General features: G+C 56.2%; 1 protein-coding gene across 1 annotated transcript in view; it reads right to left on the bottom strand.

Moving 5' to 3' along the window:
- The window catches only part of HMCN2 (hemicentin 2), an 82,341-nt gene that overhangs the window by 28,127 nt on the left and 36,915 nt on the right, over positions 1 to 17,299 (bottom strand). The window contains exons 32-56 of the mRNA XM_025205017.1: positions 17,071 to 17,299; positions 16,097 to 16,378; positions 15,685 to 15,793; positions 15,229 to 15,398; positions 14,851 to 15,005; positions 14,178 to 14,274; positions 13,553 to 13,648; positions 12,553 to 12,729; positions 11,798 to 11,952; positions 11,460 to 11,583; positions 10,925 to 11,100; positions 10,394 to 10,490; positions 8,887 to 9,006; positions 8,359 to 8,520; positions 7,627 to 7,911; positions 6,822 to 6,989; positions 6,216 to 6,329; positions 5,834 to 5,920; positions 5,096 to 5,287; positions 4,448 to 4,621; positions 3,972 to 4,085; positions 3,195 to 3,337; positions 2,436 to 2,586; positions 1,476 to 1,694; positions 576 to 692 (exon numbers count right to left, since the gene is read on the bottom strand). Coding sequence (XP_025060802.1) covers positions 576 to 692; positions 1,476 to 1,694; positions 2,436 to 2,586; positions 3,195 to 3,337; positions 3,972 to 4,085; positions 4,448 to 4,621; positions 5,096 to 5,287; positions 5,834 to 5,920; positions 6,216 to 6,329; positions 6,822 to 6,989; positions 7,627 to 7,911; positions 8,359 to 8,520; positions 8,887 to 9,006; positions 10,394 to 10,490; positions 10,925 to 11,100; positions 11,460 to 11,583; positions 11,798 to 11,952; positions 12,553 to 12,729; positions 13,553 to 13,648; positions 14,178 to 14,274; positions 14,851 to 15,005; positions 15,229 to 15,398; positions 15,685 to 15,793; positions 16,097 to 16,378; positions 17,071 to 17,299 — 3,913 coding nt within the window. The remainder of the gene's footprint in view (positions 1 to 575; positions 693 to 1,475; positions 1,695 to 2,435; positions 2,587 to 3,194; positions 3,338 to 3,971; positions 4,086 to 4,447; positions 4,622 to 5,095; positions 5,288 to 5,833; positions 5,921 to 6,215; positions 6,330 to 6,821; positions 6,990 to 7,626; positions 7,912 to 8,358; positions 8,521 to 8,886; positions 9,007 to 10,393; positions 10,491 to 10,924; positions 11,101 to 11,459; positions 11,584 to 11,797; positions 11,953 to 12,552; positions 12,730 to 13,552; positions 13,649 to 14,177; positions 14,275 to 14,850; positions 15,006 to 15,228; positions 15,399 to 15,684; positions 15,794 to 16,096; positions 16,379 to 17,070) is intronic.

Raw genomic sequence — 17,299 nt, 5'->3', positions numbered from 1 at the left:
CCAGGAGGAGATCCCAAGAGTCCTGACTCCCCACACCCTGCTCTTCGATTGTGTGACCGGCTTGTGTGTCCTCAGGTTCAGAGAGCGCAGTCACACGGAGGAAGCATCACGGGGTAGAGAGCACGTTTGTTCCATGCCTGTACCTGAGGCACTGAGGCTGGAGGTGCCCCCGGCATGGGACAGACAAACAATCTCCCCACGCCTGCCTCTCACTCCCCACCAGGCAGCAATCCCCAAGGCGTCAGCCAGTGGCTCCAGCCTCAGCTCCTCTGCCTCTTGCAGGGGGCTAAGCCCATGATCCAGGCCTGTGCTCCTAACACACACCTGAGAAAGTAACTGGAAATGGGCACAGGATTTTGTTGTCCAGTCGGAAAAGCGCTTGAATTCCCTTGAAGGGAATCCCTGCAAGAATCCCCATGAACTAAGCCAATGGGGACCTGCCGGGTCTGCTCCCTGTGATTACTTTGAGTCCATGCTTCTCACTCTTCCTCCCTGCACCCAGAAGCAATAATAACTACCTCTATGAAGTTGCCTGGCCTATGGACATCATCACCAGGTGCCACCCTGGTACTCACTCAGCACTGCCAGCTCGTAGTGCAAGCGGTCCTCGCCTGCCTCGTTGGCTGCCTCACATGTGTATCTCCCACCATCCTCTGCCCTGGCCACGGGGATCTGCAGGACGCGTCCACCTGCTGCACGACAGAGACAGGGTGGGCTTGGGGCAAGGGGCAGAGAGAGATGCTACACTGGCAGCCTTCTAGTGAGAGGGACGCTGCTCTGTGGGCTGGCATCCTTCGTGCACGGCCATGCCCTCTATGCCAGTGATGGTCCATGCTCCCTTGCACTGTCAGGCCATGCTAATACCTCCCCTGACAGCCAACAGCTCTGGGCATGAGACAGTGAACCACTACGCAAGCTACCTCCATCTATATGTGGCCTCCATATAGCACTCAAGCTATGAGCGCTATACAGTTTGCTCTAAACTATATAGCACTCGATACTATAATCAAGCAGATTGTCACAAGAGAGGAGAGGGCCATTTAAAAAGGCCACACGGCCGAGCAGGGAGATCACTGGAGTAATGGGGTCCCACATCTGTCGCTATTCTGTGCACAGCTCCTGCTGTGGTCATCCAGGTGGCTGAGGTTGTCAGAGTGGCAGCGTGCCCCTGAAGTACCAGAGGGCAGAGGTGTTTCATTCAGAGCATCCCCCAGCCCAGCAAGGGTCCTGGGTTGCTTGCACCTGGAGCATCCATTAAACCACAGCAGAGGCACATCATTGGGATGCACCTGGAACCTCTGTCCACACAGAGAAGTGGAGGGGAGAGCCACAGCCCACAGGATTCACACAGACAGCTGGAACACCTGGCACACCTGGATTCCTCATGGTACTTTCTCTACCTGGAAACCCCAGCAGTTGCCGAGCGGCTAAAAGAAGCTCTCACTGAAGTCATGTCAGCAAGACAAGCTCATTACCTAGCAGCATCATGGCCCCTTCCACAGTGGAGAGGGGCTCTCCATCCTTGGACCAGGTGAGCGTGGGGGGTGGGATGGCATTCGTGTCGCAGTAGAGGGAGGCTGGGGAGTTGACCACCACCTGCCGGTGCTCTGTCACCTCACCGTCCCAGTCTTCCTCCCGGTACTGGATCTCAAAGGCCGCGTTGGCATTGCCCTGCTTCTGGAACAGGGGGGGCACTGGGAAAGACACGGCCTCAGCCATCAGCGCCATGCTGGTGGAAGGACCTGGCAGAGCGCACAGGCAGCCGGAGCAGGACAAGATCCTGGGGCTGCACCTTCTGCAGCTGCACTGCTGGTGGCACAGCGCCCTGCCCAGCCCTCCAAAGCACCTGCCCACCCCGACCTGCAGCACCCCTGTGCTGGGGGTGCCCACAGAGGTGGGTGGGAGTTTGCCTTCCCCTGTAGCAGGAGGCTTGGCCCTCTACCTGGGACCACTTGAGTGTATATTCACAACCTTTTACAGAAGCAAGACATTGGCTGCTGTGGTCCCTCCCTGCTTTCCCTATAGCAGATTCAGGTGTCATGTCCAGGTTGATGGCAGACCCACAAAGAGGTTAAATTATGGATTTGTATAGGACGGTTTGGATAGGGCTGGTTCTGCCTCGGGCAGGGGGCCGGACTCGATGACCTCTGGAGGTCCCTTCCAGCCTGACATCTCTGTGATGGTATGCTCCCCAGGGATCCCCAACACAGACCAGAACATGAGCTCAAGCGAACACTGCCTGGACCCTACCTGTCCTTCCCGTGGAAGAGGGGCTCTCACTTGCCAGTGGTTGAAACGTTATAGCACCGCTGCTCGTTTCCCCACCCTCACCACTAGCTCCCTCTCCCTTTCTTCTCAGGGGCCAGCTCTCCCCCAAGATCTTGCTTCCTGCTTTGTTCAGCCAAGACAGCCTTGTTCTGTGAGGAGCGACCCACCTTGAACGTGCACAGCAAAGTCCTTGCTGTCTTCGCCTACCGGGTTGGTAGCAATGCAGGTGTAGCGCCCAGCATCAGAGACACCGGTGGAGCTGATCTGTATAATCTGCCCATCACTGAGAGTCTGGAGGTGTGAGTCCCTCCCCAGGAGCTGGTGAGGAGATGTCCCACCCCACAAGGAGGGAGAAGAGGAGAGTTAAAACACCCCTACAGCCTTGAGACAGCTGCTGAAAAAATGCAGCGTCCGGAAAGAAAATCCAGACCCCAAACCTTAAAACAGGCCCCTTTCCTTCCCAACTGGCTGCAAACTGCTCTTCTCTCCCTAGTTAGCCCTGGGCTCTCAGTCAAACCACATTATTTCATGCAGTTCAGGACACAGTTATGAATCTGAATTAAAATAAACTGCAGATCCAAGGATTATCCCTTCCCTGCAACCTTGGGTTTATTCATCCCTGTGTGCCCAGGCAGAGTTACGGCAACACAGAGCACCCAGCTGCTGAGCAGCTCCCTGCTCTGGGAAGGACCACCCGGCTGCATATCCCATGGCCCTTTGTCTTCTCTTTCCACCAAAAGCCTGATGGGATCAGGAGAGCTGCCTGGGATGCGCTGCAATAAGGCCCTTGTGGAGTCCTCTGCCCTGCAACACGAAGGGCCCAACGCAAAGCAGTTCCAGTGCTCCTGGCCTCGGGTCCCCTCCCGCTGTTTCTGGAAAGCGTCCACCCCTCCCCAGCAGTCCCATCTGCTCCTTCGCAGCCCCACCTGCCCATCCTTGTACCACTGTATGGTTGGCTTGGGCACAGCCCAGGTCTTGCACTCCAGTGTCACGGTGCTGTTGACCTTGGTCTTCACCTCCTCCACAGCGTATTCCCCCAAGTGGTCATCCTTGGCAATCCAAGGTGGAACTAGGAGCCACAAGACACGAGTATAATGAGGACAAGGAGGCAGTGGTCTCCTCCTTCCTGGGCATGCCCGCTACTCAGTGCCACCGCTTTGACAAGGATGCACAACAGCTGGCAGGTGCCATAGAAATCCCCAACTCGGGGCAAACAGGGCAGAGCAGACAACTCAAGGCTAAACATGCCCTGAGCAGTGCCAGTACTCTACCCTGCCAGTGCCATAGCAGGGAGCTCTTTACAACAGGCTGAGGTCTGAGGGTAGATGTAACCATAAGACTGTGGCGTGCAGGATGCTGGCTCTTCAGTGCGAGCAGGAGATCAGGGGGGCAGCCAGACATTGCTAGGGACTATAAAGGAGCACTCTCAGCATGTCCATAAAGCAAACGTGTGGCAGCAACAGCACTGCCCAGGGAAGGGGAGGGGGCATGCAGAAAGCTTACCCCAAGAACATCTAGAGCTTGCAACATGCAGGGACGCTGTCTCGGGCTAAAACATTACTCTAAAAAGAGCTGTGGGCCCTTCACACCCCCTGCATACATCTAAGGGCACCCCAGTTGGAGCTAAGCAGCGATCAAAGGAGAACGGGATGCCTCCCTAATGGTCTTTGGCAAAGCACTTGAGGATGGAGCTTGTTACGAACCGCGGACCCTCACTGCAAAGCTCTTCCTGGCCTCCCCAACCTCGTTGGTGACAACACAGGTGTATCTGCCCACGTCCTCTTCCAGGGCGTTCAAGATCTGGAGCCCGTGGCCACCTGGGCAGGGAATGAGAAAAGTCCCATGAAGATGCTGAGAGCAGCCCTCCGTCATCACTCTGAGAAACAAGGAGGTGAATCATCTGGACTAGCACTCCCAGGGCTACAGAACTGATCTTCCTCCACCTGGGTAGCAGCAGGGCGGCTTCCTCAGAAGACCCAGCCGACCTGCGCAGACCCATACGTGGTGGCACAGGGTCTAAGACCTCCACTTACCCCCACCCTAGAAATTCAGGTCATGCAATCAGATCCACACCCACGCCCGGGAAAGGCTCCGCGACTGATCCTCCACCCCTTGCATCACTCTGCCCAGGGTCCGGGCAACCGCTCACAAGGGGTCTGCACAATGTTAGCAAAATTACCAGAGAGAAACTGGACATTTGTGGAGGCTTGGAGAGGAGCCCCATCCTTCAGCCAGGTGATGGTAGGGGCAGGATAGGCCAGGGCCTCACAGATCAGGGATACAGGGTTATGGATGACTACGGTAACATCTTCAATGGTGTCCTCAAGGCTTGCCCCAGGAAAGGTGGGGCTAACTATGGAAAGAAAGAAGAGACCCCATGTCCTTTTTCTGAGACTGACGTGTCCCCCATCACAGCTGGAACGATCCAGTGCCTCCCACCACCCACCATGTCATGCAATGAGCTCAGCTCCTCAGAGCTGACTGCTGACCAGGCAGCATCTCATATACCCTGTGCACACTTGTCATCAGACAGGTAGTTTATAAAGCAATTCTGGAGGTAGCTCTAGTCTCCATGACACTAGTGGTCATGGAAACCCTAGCCAACAGCTATCAGATAAATACAGTCACTACAAGCCTAGCTGCATCTGGAACATAGGCAAGGTAATCACCCTGACTGTCCTCCCCACAGTGACTGTACTAGGAACTGCAAGTGCTCGGCACCTCCCTGGATTGGACCATAAAAGAGGCCCAAAGCAGTAGCAATATCTTGCAATCGACTTCTCTCCCCCTCTGAAAACGGCCACGGCCTTTCCAGCTCCCCGCCTACCTAGAACGCCGAGCAGATAGTGCTTGGTTTTATCACCCGCAGAGTTGGAGGCCACGCAGGTATAATAGCCAGCGCTGGCAAGTGGGGCTTGGTTTATCTGCAGCACCGATCCATCTGGTGAGATGTAGTAGGTTTCCCCAGGGAGCAAAGGGCGGGCATCTTTTAGCCAAGTGATCTTTGGCTTAGGATTGCCTGTAAGTCGAAAGGGAAAACTGGTCAAAAAGCACAACTCAGCCTCAGCACAAGATTTTCCTCTGTGTGCAGAGCACTTCTGGAGCTGGGCAGCCCCGTGCTCTGGAGCCTTTGGAGAAGGCAGAGGCTGGAACACAGCTCTGAAGCTTCCCATCAGGATCTCCAGGGGCACTTACGGAGGCAGCCTCAAGCACTGGGATGCAAGGGCTGCTGCACGAGCCATCCAGAGAAAGGAAAAATCAACAGAGGAACAAGGTCTACCACCAGCGGGCCCTCCCTCCATCCATCGCATCCTCCAGACCCAGGTCAGTAATAACTCCTCAGCTGCCCTGAACCACCGCAATGACACAGCTGGACAGAAGCTCATGGATGACTCGGAGGAAATGAGTGATACGGGTACACACATCACTAGCTGGTCGCTCGCTCTGCCCCAGCCATGAAGAACTGAGGTTGAATTGTATTATCTAGTCTCTACCTCTCAATTATCCTCCAAGGGCTCTGTAAATAAAACCACCTCTTGCTTTTTTCCAGCCCAGCACCACTCACCTGTAGCAATGCAGGACCAGTTGACAGACTGACCCTCGGGCACTTTAACGCTCTCCTCTTTGTCCTCGTTCTCAATGCTGGGAGGAACTAGAAAGACAAAGCAAGCATGGGAGGCAGGGTGGTTCTCTCGCCACAAGCCCAGCTGAACCAAGCAGAACAAGAGACTGCTTCCTAAAGAGTCGCCTTGGGCGTTAGAGAGCAGAGGACTCCGGGAATGCAGCACATAAATGGCCACATTGCAAAACCACAACTCTGTGTGTGGGATTTAGGGAAGGCGCAGAATCCCCATTTGTAGCCCTGTAGAAAAACTGAGGTTGAAAGGATGGAAAGAACAAGAAACAGATCCTAAAACCACGAACCAGGTTCCTGGGTTTGTCCTTACCTAGGACCTCCACACTGAAATCCTTCCTGGCTTCCCCAGCTGCATTGCTAGCCAGGCAGGAATAGAGACCGCCGTCTTGAGCTTGCGTGCGGGTCAGCCTCAAAGCCCAGCCACCTGGGAGTGAAAGGCAAAGAACATATAGGCAACATCAGGAGTGACCAAATCCCGATTCATCTGTCCTGCCCTAGCAATGTTCAGAGAGCACCTGGCGGGGATGTTCACTGAGCACCATGGCATCGGTACCCCCCACCGTCACATGAACCCATGGGAGGGGTCAACACAGACCAGCGTGCTCTCCTGCCCCCTGCCATGTTACAGCCAGGTAAGGGAGTGGGGAGCACCACTTCCTCTTCCTAACTGGATGGCAAATCTACCTGCACATGGCTGCTCTCAGGTGTCCTCCACTATTTCTTTCGGAAATGTGGCCAGTTGAGATTGCCAAGACACATCACCCCTGGTTGTAATACTCCAGCCCCCAACACAAGCCTAGGGTGCAACTCTCTATATGGCTTGTCTACATGGAGACTAAGCGATTTTGCTGTAGCTATTCCAGAAGGGCTAACCCAACAGAGGTGACTAACCGGTACCACGTTCCTTACTGCTCACCTGAGAGCAGGTGTAACCACTCCCCAGGGACGACAGGGGCATCCTCCCGGAACCAGGTGGCTGCTGGGGGCGGGATGCCAGAGGCCTCGCAGATCAGCATCAGGGGGGCATGCAAAGAGACAGTGACGTTGGACACTGAGTCTGTTCCCATAATCAGCTCTGGGGGAACTAGAGAGACAAGAGAGATGAGGCTTGGTTCATGGTCTCGATGGAAACACGGCAAAAGCAAAGGGGTCATCTCAGATATCCAGCCTGTCCCTGCCCTCAAGCGATCAGGTCAGATCCCAAGAGGCCTCAAAGAGATGTACTCAGAAAACCTTACTGCATTTCCTGCAGCTACAAAGCCCAGACCCAGAGCAAGTCACTGTGCACCACAGAGCCTGTCACTGTATAAGAGCACAAATGATTTGCACCTCCAAGGGTGCATTTATAGGTGCAACAAGTGCACACGGCCAGTCAGATTCCCCACACTCCCCCAGATAGCTTGACTGCTTCCAACCTCACTCTTTAACACATGTTGGCCCACGGAGTCTACCACAGGTCCATGGAAAACATACGACCTTGGCTTCTTGCTGTCCCACCCTGCCTCATGTTTTTAAACCTCCCACCATTGACTGATGGGGCAGCCAGGGCAATAAGCACACTTGGAGCTTATGAGACTCAGCCATTTCCCATTCCTTTGCTACTTCACATCTACTGGCCTATCAAATACCTAGTGGAGTTGCCAAGACATAATAACAGCCTTGAGCCCCCGACTGTCATGCTCATCTCCTCCCCAACCCCAGAAACAGCAGCACACCCATACCATACACCGCAAGATCAAACTCTCTCTCCGCCTGTCCCATTGCATTCTCTGCTAGGCAGGTGTAGCGTCCCGCGTGGCTGACTTGTGCCTCCTGAATATGCAGCGTCCACCCGCGGTCTTGAAGGAGAAGCCCCTCCCCATTCACCACGGGCTGCCCGTCCTTCACCCAGGTCACTGTCGGTGGTGGTGTTCCCGTGGCCTCACACTCCAGCATCTTCTCACCGCCTCTGACCACAGAGATCTTCTCTGGCCCTTCCCTGCTGCCACCTTTGATCTTTGGCAGTGCTGCAGGGAGGGGAACACAGGGCAGACACAACCGTTGGACCTGGCAGGTATGAAGTCCTTCTGGGTCTCATACAGGAGCCTATTGGCTGTAGGGAGCGACTGAACTGAACCGACAAGCCCAGCCTACTAGCTTTGCCAGGCACTGGGGCAATTGGGCTTCTGGGGTGAGCGTCAGTGCTCACCGGTTGTCTTCAAAATGCTAACATCCTACCATTACTTAGGGCCAGAGATTGTCCCCCTGGGACTGTGCTGGCTCCTTACCAGGGCAGCACCTAATTTTGCAGGTCACAGCTGCCTTTCATCATCAGTGCAGAGCTGCAGCTGGCAGAGGTTACACCCCAAGCCCAACATGGCCTGCTTGGAGGTGAAGTATGAGGGCTGCACCCCCCCCGGCAAAGGTGCGGGGAGCTGGGTGCTGCTGCCTCCCCCAGCCCCTGCCTGGCTCACCGTGCACCTCCAGACGGTGCTCTTGGCTGCTATGGCCAGCAGCGTTGCTGCACTCGCAGGTGTATGATCCCTCATCCGCCGTCCGCACCTTCTCAATGGACATCAGCCTCCCGCCTGCAGAGATGAGCTCTGGGCTCCCAAAGTCAACCAAGATGGGCTCCCCTGATAGTGGAGGTCAGAAAGGAAACACAAGGACACGTCCTTAGTTCCCTGAGGATAGCAACTCCCCATGCACTGCCCTACACATGGTTGGACCGGAGCTACACTGCAGCATTTGCCTCTCTCTGTGGAGCTATCCCAGTGGCTGCTTTTATGCTGGACATGCAGGGGCAGCTTGCCCTCTGGGACACAGGATAACATGGGACAAAACCAAGCCATGCCCTGAGCAGGTCTGGATCCATGCATAGCTGCTCCAGAATCCACCCCTCTGGCTCAGCACCACCTGCTCCAGCTGGATGGGATGAGGTCTGGGTGGTGTCAGTTCCTGTGTTGGGGGGATGGGAGGGAAAAATATGAACATGCCCCTACCATCCTTCTTCCAGGTCAGGCTAGGGAAGGGGATGCCGCTGCACTCGCAGGACAGTTGGACAGACTGCCCCTCCCTCACGGACAGGACGGCCGGCTCTTCTGAAGAGAACGAGGGAGGAACTGTGCCAGAGAGAAGAGAAGAGAAGAGAAGAGAAGAGAAGAGAAGAGAAGAGAAGAGACGAGCCCTGAGCACCAGGAAACAGTCTTCCACCCAGGGCACCCAATGGCTAATGGCCTGAGGGGCTAACAAGCCTGCTGGGGGCCAGGCTTGGTTTGTTATTACCTGGCTAACAGGGCAATTTGGGCCAGAAGGGCAGGAATTGGGAGCAAGGTGCCTGGGTGCTGGGGCACCCTGAAGTGGGAAGTGGAGCTGTGCTCTGAGAGTACAAAGCGCTCCATAATGCCAAGTACTGGGTAAAATCAGGCACCTGATACTGGGCTCCCACAATTCATGGATGCTCGTCGTCTTTATTGCTCTGGGTTTGGTTCCCCAGATGTAAACTGCACCACAGAAAAGACCAAGAGCTGGCTTTGAATGGCATGCCTTCAAGAAGGTCTGGGGCCACATACGCAGAACAAGGAGGTGAAAACAAAAATACCAGGGCATTATTTCTGAGTATCAGCCCTCCTGGGCACAGAATACAGGAGGAAAACAGTAGGACTGATGATGAAATCTAAGACGACATGAAAGGTATGCAAATCAACCTCAATTCTGGCACTTCCACCCTGCAAGTGATTCACTTGGCAACTTCATGAATGCTCTTAATGTGGCACACGCGCGCGCGCACACACACACACACACACACGCCCATTAGGTAGTAATAGCAGATCAAACCTTTTGAAAATCACCTGTGTGTTAGGAACAGGCCGTGAACTTTGTGTGGTTGCACACGTACACGCGTCTTTGAAGAACTGAAGAAGGGCATTCAGAAGGGCATTAATTGTACTTTGGAACAAAGCCCTCCGCACAAGGCATATTTTAGGGACTATAATGGAAAGGTGGAAAATAGATATAATTCCCTGCCTTAGGTATAATGACAAAGGAGGGTGTTTGGAGCTTAACAGCCATCCCAGGATGAACATGGCCCTGGCAGGGCTGGATGACATCCACACGAGCCTGTCATCACTGATGGTCTTCTGGCTCCAAGTCAGGCCAGGGGAGGATGAAGTTGTTTCTCCATCTCTGCAGGTTGTATCCCAAATGTACAGGCACAGGGCCAGTATTTCAGGAGACCCGAATACCCCCAGCTCCCACCCCAAATCAAGAATGGGCACTCAACACCCCTCACAATCAGTTCCAGCTCTGGACATGGAACATCTGATTTTCAAGGGTATTCTCAGAGGCGACCACACGATGTTGCATGATTAATAATGAGGGGCTGACACTGGGCCGAGAGGCCACAAAGTTGGATTGCCGACGTGTATCAGAGATGGCACAGAATATCCTTGCCCCCACCCAACTCCATCTGTAGCCGAGGGAAGGCAGGATGGAAAACAGAGCTCTTACCCCACACATTCAGGTTGTAGTGCCTTTCTGACCGGCCCCGGTGGCTGGACACCTCGCACGTGTACCTCCCCACATCTCGCACCTGAGCTTGCTCGATCTGACAAAGCAAGCAGAGCCACAGTGGGAAGGGGAGAAAGGCAAGAAGCTCCTCCTTGCACTCGCTATTCTAGCACCACGGCCAACAAAGCCCAGCAGCAGAGATGTGGCTCACAGGGACCCAAGCAGGCTGCCACGGGGTCACTGAGGCTCCCCCCGGAACAATCCTTCATGCCGGTGCTGTGCTGTAGCCATCAGTGCAGGGAAGCAAGGACAAAGGAAAGCACCAAGTCTGCATAAAGTCTGCCAGGCCTCAAGAGAGGCTGTAGGTGGCCCATTTACCCATGCCCCTGTGTCGCAGGGGAGTTCCCTGTCAGCCAGCTTCTGAGGCAAGGTATGGGACAGCCAGTGGACCCCAGCCAGGCATGGCAGGACCCAGACCCTGACTGCATGCCCACTTCTGTGTGTCCCCTCAGCACCCATGAGAGCAGTCACCTGGAGAACGGCCCCATCAGCTGAGAGCTGGAGGCCTGGGCTCTGTGCGAAAGGATACCCATCCTTCTGCCAGCGGGGTGCCAGCGAGGAGGGAGGAGGGCTCTGGCACTCCAAGGTCACCGACTGGTTGGCAATGACTGAGACATTCAGCTCCTCGCCCAGGATATTCAGGGGCACTGAAAAGAGAAGTGAGATCAGTTGAGAAAGGAGGTCCTCCCTCGGGCTAAGCCCTCTGGGACAAAAGATTCAGCAGAATGCGCCAGTAAACCCAGAACCATCGACCTCAACCTCCTTCCCAGAGATCACTGTGCAGCCTTGCTATGGACAAAGGCCCCCAGTGCAATCCCTGAGATAGCCAGGGTATTGCAGCCATCCTGCACAGGGCTCTGGGGTGACCGCTGCCTGCACAGCTCCTAGCAAACAGCCAGACTGGCAGCTTTTAAGCATTTTTCCCAGCTGAGTAGCCGCCACTGAGAGGCAGGTAGGCAGGGACATGTTCTCCTCTGCCTGGGAGTGCCAGGGGGGTTACACTTACCTTGCACCTGCAGGGCAGCATCCCACCTGTCTTCTCCCACCGTGCTGGTGGCCACACAAGAGTACATCCCCGAGTCCGAGACATGAGCACTGGCCAGGGAGAGGACACGTCCCCCAGAGAGGACCTGCGCCATTCTCAGAATGAGACAAGAAAGGAGCCAGGTGAGCAGATGCAGAGGGAGGAGTTTCCAGCCACTGGCCAGTCCTTCCAGCACATGAGGCTGAGGAGCCACTGGGAATCCCAGAGAGACAGAAGCACCAGGAGAGACCCGGGAAGCTGAGTGTGGGCCAGGCAGACCCCACAGCCAGACGTGGCAAGCTGCTCCTGCTTATTCTCACCTGCAGCCCCTCCATCACGGTGCTGGCAATGGGGTTGCCATCCTTCAGCCACATCAGTGTGGGGGTGGGGATCCCTGTGGCATTGCACTCCAGCAGCACCGGCTCGTTGGGCACCACGGTGAGCAGGCTGGGCCCAGAGATGATCTGGGGAGGCACTAAGAAGGGCAGAGCAGATGTTAAGCACCCCAGTGCTACCAGACCTCTAGGAGGAACAAGGGAAGGGTGGACTGGGGCAGGAGCAGGGACCCGCGGCATTGCAGCCTGCTTGCTAGAGCTCCAGGCCATGGTCTCCAGCAAGGCTGTCCCAGCCTGACAGCTTTTAAACAAGCAGAAAGTTAATGAGACTCAGACTGGCAGGTCCTGTGAAGCCTAAGGACAAGAGGGCTAAGGCAGCAAGGCTGCCAGGCAGCACGTGCCAGACACTGCTGGACAATAAGAGACACTGAGGACTGTAATGGGGGGTGACAGAGTCACTGAGTAGAGCAAAGTATGCTCCGATACCAACAGGACACTAGCTGGGAGGACTGCCACGGGACCCAGCACGGGCTCACAGGGCATTGCTCTACCTACTAGACGGACCCACCCACAATCTGGCAGGTCTCCAGTGAAACTTGGCTCCAAGGGCGCAGGGGCATGTCCCTGGGTGCCAGTGGCACAAACCAGGGAGCTTGTTGTGTAGATGGGCAGCTGGATGGGAGAGCCCCGCACCAGAGGCAGAGCCCACTGCCACCCCCCCTGCCCACTGGGTCACTCACCGTTCACCTGCAGACTGTAGTGGAGTTCACTGTTGCCAACCACATTGGAGGCTACACAGTGGTAGCTCCCCGTGTCTGAGACCTGGGCACGCTCGATCTGCAGTAATCTCCCATCCCCTGACAGGGCAATGCCTGGCCCAGCAGAGATCTGCCAGGGCCCCTTGAACCAGGACACACCTGCAAGGGAAATACAGAGATGGGCTGGGTTAGGAAGAGCTGTCACCTTCCTCACCGCCAAGCCACCTCCTCCTCCCTCACAGGCAGGAAGCCCTAGCCAGCTCCTTTAGAGTTGCATGGGAATTCACTGTCACACGTGGGGAGGGATGCTGTAGGAAGGGAGGCTCCCAGCCTAGCAGACAGGTCTGGGTTAAGCAGTCCTCTTGCTCCCTGTGTTTGGTCTTCTATCAGCAGTCCCTCTAGGGAGACTTCTGCCTCCGCCCCTCCTGTTAGGCAGTCCCGCTGCATTGCCATCAGCCTGGGGTGCAAAACAGGCAAGATGGTCCCAAGGATAAGCACTGAGCTGGAACTCAAGAGATCTGGGCTCATTTCCCTGCTCAGGCCCAGCTTTGTGTGGTGCCAAAGCCACTTAACCTAGAATTTTCTGTGGGAGTCAAACACTTAAACCCCACCGCAGTTCAGTAGGGCTCCTAACTGCTGGCTCTTTTGAAGTTCCCAGACTTGACCCCTCTGAACTTCTGTTCTCCATGATAGCCCACATCAGTTTTCACCATGAGCTCTTTGGGACCATCTCTCAGCATGCACATGCAGCACCCCACACAGTGAGGACCCACATTCAGTGACAATAAGAGCCCCTTTATCAGGCAGTTACTGCCATGGGCTGCAAGGTATGGAGAACAGCACTGTGCAGTGCCGTGCAACAGGCCTGGGTACCTTGGGCATAAAAGGAGAGGGCCGAGGTGGGAGGGAGCCAGGGGCATACAGGGAAGCAGGGCTGGCAAGTGACGACTGGGAGGAAGACAATGCAGAAAGATTGCCTTACTAGGAGCAGGCACCCCAGAGGCCAGGCACTCCAGGGACACTGGAGAGTCCTCCAGGACTGTCTGGTTCACTTCTCCAGGCTCGATGTTAGGTGGCACTGCAAGCAAAGCATGTGTCAGCTCATCTGCTTGGCCCCATCCCACTCAGGCCCTCAGACAGCCTGCTGTATAAACTAGCATGGCTGAGGAAGATGGCTGTGAGCATACAAAACAGTCTTTGTAGATGGGTTAATGCTGAGTACTGTCTGGATAAAGCACAGGGCTGCAGGCCACAGGACTCCTGGATTCCACTCCCAGGCTCTGGCACTAGCTGGTGGCATGGCCAGGGAGAGACCGCAGTGCCTTTGAAAACCTGGGGTCAATGCTTTCTCTTTTGCAGGGCTGCTGTGAGGCTTCAGTGGTCTTTGTCACACACCTGGAGGTGGCTGGATGGACGGCACTATGAAAAAGCACCCACTACTGCAGTGCAGCCCAGCTGGGGGGAACTTGAGGTTTGTTCCTCTGGGTTTAATTCACTCTCTGGCATGAGCTGGGCAAGGCTTTTGGGGCAGGTCACAGCCCAGCACAGTCTTATTGAGGTGGGGGATCCTGGCTCCTAGCCCCCCCACCCCATCACAAGCTTCTCACCTAGCACCTTCACAGTCACATCTTGCTTCTCCTCGCCGGCTGGGTTTGTTGCAATGCAAGAGTAAACCCCTTCGTCCATCAAGTCCACCTGCTCAATCTATGTAAGGGGAGAAGGAGGGATGGCAGAGTGAGACCTGTCACATACATGCACCCACACTGTCCCTCGCACATGGCAGCGTGGGCCAAGAAGGCCCCCCCTCCCTCCTCCCTGTCCCCCATCTTTGCCAAGCCCTCCCCAGTCCACATCACAGCACCCCTAACCCACACACACAGCTTCATGAACATGCCTAACTTCCAGCCCTGGGCTCTCTTGAACCAAGATGCCCAGCCATGTCCAGTGGAGCCACATCTACAGCCAAACAGGGTTTGCACAACACGCGCTAAACTGGCTGTGCGTATCAGCAGCTGTCCCCCAAGGCCAGCTGGAGCCACGTGTCCCAGGGGGCTGGTGCCCTGGGAATGCAAAGCCATTTGCCAGGTTACACTGGACATCTCCCAGCTGCTTTCTACAGGCTCCATGAAGACGACCCGTCACACCAGGCACCAGCAGAGCCCCCCTCCCTTCCTCCAACCCACAGGTGACAACAAGCCTAGCTCGACCTTCACGGTTCCACACAACCTTTGCCACCCCACATCAGTCACCCACACCCTCCGAGGGCAGTACCCTCCCCACCTGGAGCAGGCCACCCCTGGCTGCAAGAGTGCTTCCATCCTTCCACCACGCGATGCTCGGAGCAGGGGTGCCAGTGGCCAGGCACTGAACGGCCAGGGCATGTTGGAAGGCGATACTGAGGCTCTCTACCCCCACAATGCTGACGGATGGAGGCTCTGGCAAAAGGAAGGAAAGAGGGGAACATGGCTTTGCAGAGGCACATCCCAGTCCCTCCCCGCATGGGTGCAACTTCACTGGGAGAAACTGTCATAGCATCACAGTCCTTCAGCCATTAGAAACTTGTTCTGGTGACCGCCCCCCCTCCACGCCAAGGCCTGGGACTCTCCTCCGAGCGGCAAGGCAGAAGGGAAAAGCCCACCACTGAAGAGCCATGCTCACCCTGCACAGACACCTGCACCTCTGCCCTGGCACTGCCAGCCTTATTGCTGGCTTTGCAGGTGTAGAGGCCTCCATCACTGAGCCTCACATGTGGAATCAAAAGTGTCTGGCTCCCCTTGGCAGTCACCACCCCATCCTGCTCCCCAGCTGGCCGGTCATCCTTCAGCCACCTGCAGACAGAGGGAAAGGTGAGTTCTCACCCCACGTGGAGTAGTGTGAGGCCAGACAGGGAGAAAAGAGCCAGCATCACAGAGCGAGCACAAATGCCAGGCCTCTAGCATGCTTCTGAGACCCCCCACCACCACTACCCCACCCCCAGGGCAAATAAGCCTTCTCCATGGAGCAGCAGACAAGGAACCAAGAGGAGCTGCTGAAAGGAGGAATTGAGAGTGACCAGAAAGAGACTTGGGGAAACATGCTTAAGACCTGGTGGGAGGACTTCCTTGGTGGACTTACTGGACACTGGGGGCAGGAAAGCCTGTGACGTGGCAGGGGATGCTCAGGGAGTTATTTGCGGTTGCTATCACGTGGCCATCCCCTTGCCCGATCAGCAGCTGGGGAGGAGCTGGAGGAGACAAGACAGAATACATACAAGGAGAGTCTGTGAGGAGGGACTGGACCCTCAACATGACACTGAACCAGGGCCAGCACAGCCCAGGGGAGCACAGGGAAGTTAGGGGCCCAGGCACCCCTGGCAGTAACAGCCAGAAGTCATGTTCAACCAGAAATGACCAATTTATTGACCCTCCTCCCCAGGTGGACTCTCCTCTCTCTCTGGATGAGCTCTGGGAGAGCAGAGCCCTGTGTTGCCCCCAACACCTTGTAGCCCAGGCAGCATCACCCGCTCCATCCCATCTGCCCAGCTCACCCTGAACCGCCACTGAGTAATGGATGACGCTCTCCCCCGCCGGGCTGCTGGCCAAGCAGGTGTAGATCCCTCCGGAGTCCTCCGATGCGCTCTCGATCCTCAGCACCGCACCTCCCCCCAGGAGCCGTGTCCCATTGCTTTCCACCTGCAGAAGGCCGTCTTTGAGCCACGCGAGGGCAGGCGGGGGCTTGCCAGTGGCCGAGCACTCCAGCTCCACAGGCTGACCCAGGACCGCTTCCACCACCTTGCCTTCGTGGCCGTGTCCTTCAATACTGGGGGGCACTGGAGGGGAAGAGAACACGTGGCAGTGTTAGCGCTGAGGGGCTGCAGGAACACCACGCTGCTGTATCCTGAAAGCCACCTGCAGCTACGGCAGCGAGGGCTGGGTTGTTGCCAGGAGAGAAGGAGGACAGGACAGGTTTGAGACCCAGGAAAGCCACTCCTGTATCCCTTCCATCAGCTCAGTCCTGCCAGAGGGGTCAGAGGAGTCAACAAGGGGAGAGTCCATGAATCACTGCTCAGGGGCCAGGTTCCCCCACATGCCGCTCAAGTGCAGAGGTGGGGTTTCCCTTTGGAGGAGCCCTATGCACAGATGGGCATCTGGCTCCTGCTCTTTCCTGAATGGCATGGATGCAACATGGGCCCTCAAGCCAGCTCAAGCCACTGCACCACGAGCACTGCCCTAATGCCAGCCCCTCACTGCAGAAGGAGCAGCCGACGGGCATGCTGGGTGAAGCACCTGCCACGTGCAGAAAAACTGCATTCTTAAAGCTGCTCTCCTTAGCCAGGACAAAGATGCCCAGCCAGGGATGCACCGTGGGGCTTTCTTGCAGGAGAAGACACAGCCCCTTGAGCCACTGCTGCTGCCCAGGAGGCCAGCAGCTTGCACTCACTTTGCTCTGCAGCACATCTGGCACTGCAAGGAGGAACCAGCCCCTCAAGACTATGCACAGGACAAGCCAGCCAGGCCTTACCGTACACCTCCAGCCTCACAGCCCTCTTTGCCATCCCAGCCACATTGGTGGCCTGGCAGGTGTAAAGCCCCGCGTCAGCCGCCTGGGCCACACTCAGCTGGAGGCCTTTCCCCCCATCCCTGTAGGCGGCCTTGGTGCTGGAGACGATAGGATGCTCCTCTTGGAACCACGTGATCCTGGGAGCAGGGGAACCCCAAGCCTCGCACTGTAGTTCGACGGAGCGATTCAG

Source organism: Alligator sinensis, unplaced genomic scaffold, assembly GCF_000455745.1.
Source record: "Alligator sinensis unplaced genomic scaffold, ASM45574v1 scaffold388_2, whole genome shotgun sequence".
NCBI lineage: Eukaryota > Metazoa > Chordata > Crocodylia > Alligatoridae > Alligator > Alligator sinensis.
The sequence above is the reverse complement of the archived record's forward strand: the minus strand, read 5'-3'. Positions and strand labels throughout refer to the sequence as shown.